Here is a 6,000-nt window from a genome sequence, read left to right as displayed (position 1 = left end):
TTCGAATCTGGGGAGAGCGTGGATGAGCTCTATCAGCTCCAGCTCCTCATGTAGGGACATGAGAGAAGCCTCCCACAAGGAAGCCTCCCACAGATCAAAACATCTGGACGTCCCCTGGGAAACGGCCTTGCAGATGGCCAATTCTCTCACACCAGAAGTGACTTGCAGTTTCTCAAGTCACACCTGACACAACAAATAAAATGGTCCCAAAGCCATGATTTTAATTTTTTTTCTACATTATAATTTTTCTCATTTAGCTTCTGGTATGATAAATAACCGAGTTAAAGGCAATAAATAAGGTATAGGCCTAGAATAAAAGGCACTGCTTCCTGGCAGGGAAGGCCCTGCCTAACCAAGAGAGACCCGCCTGGCGCCGTCCGTTACCAAGGGAACGCCAGGGAGGGGCAAAGAGAGCGCGCGCGAGAGAGAGCGCGAGCGCGTCCGGCTTCCACCGAGCGCGCGCGCCGTCTGGCTTGCTGGTTGTCGGGCGGGCAGGAGGAGGTCCTCCCTTTAGCTGACGTCACGCAGGAGCCGACAACTAACTTTTTTTTCCTTCTTCTTCTCTGCGGCATGAGGAAGTCCGCGAGCGGCGTTGCGCTCGTGACATCCGCAGCCACAGAGCGCGCGGAGGAGGAGGAGGAACAAGAAGAAGAAGGCAGAAGCCAAGACGTGAGTCCCGAGCCTCCCCCTCTTTTCCCTTCCGAGGAAGTCAGGGAGGGGTTGGGGTGGAGAGGAACACCCTGATTGATCATCGTCTCTCTGGTTTCTGGCCTCTCGGAAACTCCTCTTTAGAGTCGGTCGGCAGCCTTACCCTTGCCCTACTGGGACTGAGATAGAGAAGTTCCTCTTGGGGGAACTTCCGCGCGGGCGGGAGCGAGCAACCAATATATATTACTAGTCCTAGTTCCCATTCTGAGGAGGCGCTTGCCTCGCTTCCCCCCCTGCGGGGCTGCTACTTGGTCGCAGCTGGAGGAAGAGCGACTGTTGGGGAGCCTGAGGCGAGGTCGGTGCGGCCGCATCCAAAGCGAGAGAGAAGGGGTGTGTGTGTTGTGTACTGGGATTGGACCCTGAAGTTTGGGCAAGGCGGGGAGGGGGGATTTCGACGCGGACGAAGGTATTAATTCCCATTCCCATTCTGAGGAGGCTCCCCCCACGGGGCTGCTGCTTGGTTGGAGCCGCAGGGAGAAGGAACATTGGAGTCCCCGAATCGAGGTGAGGTGCGGGCGCATCCAAAGAGAGGAAAGGGGGGTGGTCGGGTGGGTTGTTATTGATGATGCCTCAGTGACAGTTCGTGAGGAGGGTAGCAAAGGTGGGCGTGCCTCAGGGAACCCATCCTTCGCCTTCCTTTCCAGGCCGCCTGCGGAGAAGGAGGCGACCCTTGGAGCGGCTTTGGGAAGCTGGGTCTCCCGATGGAGGAGGAGGAGGAAAGAGCGGCTTCCGTGGCCCAGAAGAGGAAGGCCTGGGCGAAGAGCAGGGACTCCTGGCAAGCGTCGGAAGCTGAGCAGGAGCCCGGAGGAGGAGGAGGAGGAGGCGGCGGAGGGAAGTTGCCCTTGGCCACCGAAGGAGGTCAGTCTTCCTGCCTTCACAGCTGCTGGTTGTGCTGCAGCTGCACTGCGGAGTTAGTGCGGTTTGGGACTACTTTTAACTCCATGCTGTGGAATCGTGGGAGTTGTTGTAGTTTTGCCTCCCCTGCCAATGATCCCAGGACTATAAATCCCAGCATTCCACAGCATCCAGACCCAGGCTTTCCTTGTCTGCTTGCTCAGTGAACATTCTAGTCATTGACTTGCATTTATTGATTCATTTTTTGTATCTTTAAACCGTCTCTCTGTCGAGAGTGCTTTGATTGTGTTTTTCTTTCATAGCAGAATGAACTCATGGATGACCCTTGTGGTCTCTTCCAACTCCAGGATTTTGTGATTAAAAAAAAGTTAATACAATATGTTAATATGTGTACAAATATAGGTAAAGGTAAAGGTTTTCCCCTGACATTAAGTCCAGTCGTGTCTGACTCTTATGGGTGGTGCTCATCTCCCTTTCTAAGCCAATGAGCCGGCGTTGTCCATAGACACCTCCACGGTCATGTGGCCAGCAGGACTGCATTGAGCACTGCTACCTTTCCACTGGAGCGGTACCTATTGATCTACTCACATTTGCATGGTTTCAAACTGCTAGGTTGGCAGAAGCTGGGGCTAAAAGCGGAAGCTCACACTGCTACCTAGATTCGAACCTGCAACCTTTTGGTCAACAAGCTCAGCAGCTTAGCGGTTTAACCCACTGCGCCACCGGGGTACTTATATATATTAAACAATTGTCACTTCACTTAGGCAATCCCTCGTTGGCCGAGTAGGATAGTCTTCCAGGATCAGTGTTCTGGTGGATTCGTAGGTGACTGTGGAGCAGTGGGTAAAACCACTGAGCAGCTGAACTTGCTGAATGAAAGGTTGGTTGGTTTGAATCTGAGGAGGTTGGTTTGAATCAGTGGGGTGAGCTGCCGCTGGTAGCCCCAGCTTCTTCCAACCTAGCAGTTCGAAAACATGCAAATGTGAGTAGCTCAATAGGTACCACACCAGTGGGAAGGTAACAGCACTTCAGGCAGTCATGCTGGCCACATGACCTTGGAGGCATCTATGGACAACGTTGGCTCTTCAGCTTAGACATTGAAATGATAACCACTCCCCAGATCGGACACCACTAGACTTAATGTCAAGGGGAAATCTGTACCTTTACCTTTTATAATATTGATAATAATATTACAATGTGGTACAATATAATACTAGTGATAATACAATATAATAATTGTATATTATATGTTACATGTAGTATTACTAATAACATTGCAGTATTTTGGTATAGTACAATATAGTAATATATAATACTAATATTGTGCTATGTTAATAATATAATACATTATATATACATATAATATTGATCATAATATTATAATGTAATACAATATAATACTAACAATAATACAGTATAATAATTGCATATTACATATTACATTTAATATTACTAATAATATTGCAGTATTTTGGTACACTTCAATATAGTAATATATAATACTAGTATTTTGCGATGCTAATAATATAATATATTGTATGTGCAGATAATATTGATCATAATATTATAATGTTATACAACATAATAATGCAATATAATATTATAATTTTTCTATATTATATATTACATGTAATATTAGTAATAATATTGCTTTATAGTGGTATAGTACAATATAGTTATATATAGTACTAATATTGTGCTATCTAATAATGTAATATATTGTATATACATATAACTTGTAAGCTGCTCTGAGTCCCCTTTGGGGTAAGAGAGTGTGGGGTATAAAATGGTAAATAAATAAATAATAATAAATATATATAAGTGCCATAACTCTTACATCATTAAACGAAAGGTAGATTGAGATCTACTTGCAGATCTTTGTATGGTTTGACATAGATCAGCATGGATTCAGTTCCAAATTGTTTAATAACAGCAAAATACCTGCTACTGACTTTCTCTCACTTTAGAAGCTAACTGAAGGGAAAGAAGTTGTTAGCACAAGCTTTTGTAGACTAGGGCTGCATCTACTCTTTTAAAGGAATGCAGTTTGACACCACTTTAACTGCCGCTTCTCAATGCAGTGCTGTTCAATTCTAGGATTTGTATTTTAGTGAGGCACGAGCACTCTTTGGCAAAGAAGGCTAAAGACCTTGCACAACTACAACTGTCATGATTTCATAGCAATAAGAGGTGCCAAACTGCATTCATTCTACAATGAGGAGCAGGCATGGGCAAACTTCGGGAGGCTGTTAGGAATTGTGGGAGTTAAAGTCCAAAACACTTGGAGGGCCGAAGTTTGCCCATGCCTGGTGTAGCGGCATTGTGCACTCTGGAGATTAGGGTTCAAATCCCCGCTTGACCACAGAAACCTGCTGGTTAAGTCACATTCTCTCAGCCTCAGAGGAATGCATAATAATAATAATAATAATAATAATAATAATCTTTATTTACCGGTATAACTCGCCACCATCTCCCCGATGGGAACTCGGAGTGGCTTACATGAGGCCAAGCCCAAACAACAAATTAAAATAGAGTAAAACCGAAAATGCAAACAAATGCATGCCCCTTGTAATCAAATCTTTCCAAGAAAACCCGTGATAGGATCACCATAGATCAGAAATAACTCAAAGGTGTATAGCTGTAACCTATGGCAACCCTAGGAATGAGAGACTTCCGAGAGTCCCCTTCATTGCTGCCCTTTCTCTCTCTCCCCCACATTAGTCATCCAAAGAGAGGTAACCGCTAATAGCGGAAGAGTTTTATGGCACTTGGAAGGCTCATTGGTTTGTTGTGGTATAAGCTTCTGCGCCTACAAACTGTTGTGAAAGGAAGATTATGTTTTACATGTCAGAAAAAGTCTGCCGAAGCTTATGACTCAGTGAATCTGTTCCAGGTTTTCTAATATTTTTCTTTTATTTTTGATGTTAACAGTGACTGAGCAATTGATGAGGGCAGTGATAGGGGAGGGATGTTTTCACATTGCAGCACTGAATGTAAATTTATTGGAAAAGCAGACCCATGGATCTTCGAGGAGGTCTTGTGTGGAGCTTGTGGCGCAGCATGTTTACACATGTTTAAGGGGTTTTTGCTCCATAGGCATGTGAAATGTGTGCAGGGTGAGCTTGCAGAAAATCTTAGTTGAATGCTTTAGGTTAGTCCTTGAAAAAATGGATTCTGTGCCTCAGAAACCACAATAGCATATCATTTTGTTAGAGGAAGTAGTTTGAAAACGAACAAGAAAGGGGCTTTGACAAATTTGTTGGTTGCTTTTCTGTCATTTTTGCTTTTTTTGTTTACCAATGATAACTCTTGCCATTTTTGCTTTTTTCTGTTTCTTCCCTCCTCTTGTGGTTGTCCAGGCAATATTCCAAATGAAAAGATTGCAATATGGCTTAAAGACTGTAGGTAAGTACTTCTTGAAAACAAGTATTCACTTGTCAAACGAGTCTTTTCAGTTTAGGCTGAGACTGTAATGAACTTGAGTCCTATAAAATGCCTTGAACTTCTTTGGCACAAAAGTACTTAGAATCAGTAGCTTTCTTGTCCATCCCAAGAAGAGCCTGAATATACTAAAGGCACTCTATCCCATCTGATTGTGGAAGCTAGGCAGGGTCAGCCCTGGGTAGTCCTTGACTGGGGGACTGCCAATGAATACTAGGTGAGGTAGGCTGCATTTCAGAGGGAATAACTGACAAAACCTTCTCTAAGAGTTCTTTATGTAAGAAAACCCCATGAAATGAATGGGGTGACCGCAAGTTGATAAGTGACCTGAAGGCACACACACAGGCAGCAGAACTTTGCATCATGTTCCAAAGATTGCAAGACAACCCTCCCCCTCCAAAACTAGATTTAAGACCATTATTCACAATCTGCCTATAGATATGGAGCTCCCAGTCACGCAGTGGATTAAACCGCTGAGCTGCTGAACTTGCTGACCGAAAGGTTGGCAGTTGGAATCCAGGGAGCTGGGTGAGCTCTAACTGTTAGTCCCAGTTTCTGCCAACCTAGCAGTTCGAAAACATGCAAATGTGAGTAAATCAATAGGTACCGCTTCTGTGGGAAGGTTATGGCGCTCCATGCAGTCATGCCGGCACATGACCTTAGAGGCGTCTACGGACAATGCCAGCTCTTTGGCTTAGAAATGGAGTTAAGACCACTCCCAAGAGTCAGACACGACTAGACTTAATATCAAGGGAAAACCTTTACCTTTATTTTATTTATTCACAATCTTGCTCATAGGCCAAAGACTTGTAAGTATGTCATTTTTGAGAACTGGGTATAGATATGTCTTGTATTTGATTGAACATCCATAGGATTGTGTTGACAGATATCCCTTTTCTTTCAGGGAATTTAAGCATTCCTAATGTTGTGTTGGATTGTGGCTGGTATGCTGCAATAGCAGCTGAGCCTGTGAGTGTGTCTTGCTTAGTCAGCTTA

The 6,000-nt window shown here is 44.5% G+C and overlaps 1 protein-coding gene across 6 annotated transcripts in view; it reads left to right on the top strand.

The window, feature by feature from the left end:
* Nucleotides 1–485: 485 nt before the first annotated feature.
* Nucleotides 486–6,000, top strand: part of ITPRID2 (ITPR interacting domain containing 2) — a 75,805-nt gene continuing 70,290 nt past the window's right edge. The window contains exons 1-3 of one of the 6 annotated variants that reach the window (XM_060780081.2): nt 486–669; nt 1,353–1,566; nt 4,923–4,968. In XM_060780081.2, the coding sequence (XP_060636064.2) occupies nt 571–669; nt 1,353–1,566; nt 4,923–4,968 (359 nt within the window). In that variant the 5' untranslated portion in view covers nt 486–570. Of the gene's footprint in view, nt 670–735; nt 1,213–1,352; nt 1,567–4,922; nt 4,969–6,000 lie in introns of those variants that run through there. The other 5 variants (XM_060780050.2, XM_060780041.2, XM_060780072.2 and 2 more) reach the window with 5 other exon arrangements.

The sequence above is a fragment of the Anolis sagrei genome, chromosome 1, assembly GCF_037176765.1.
Source record: "Anolis sagrei isolate rAnoSag1 chromosome 1, rAnoSag1.mat, whole genome shotgun sequence".
Taxonomy (NCBI): Eukaryota; Metazoa; Chordata; class Lepidosauria; order Squamata; family Dactyloidae; genus Anolis; species Anolis sagrei.
This window is presented reverse-complemented; position numbering and strand designations above follow the sequence as displayed.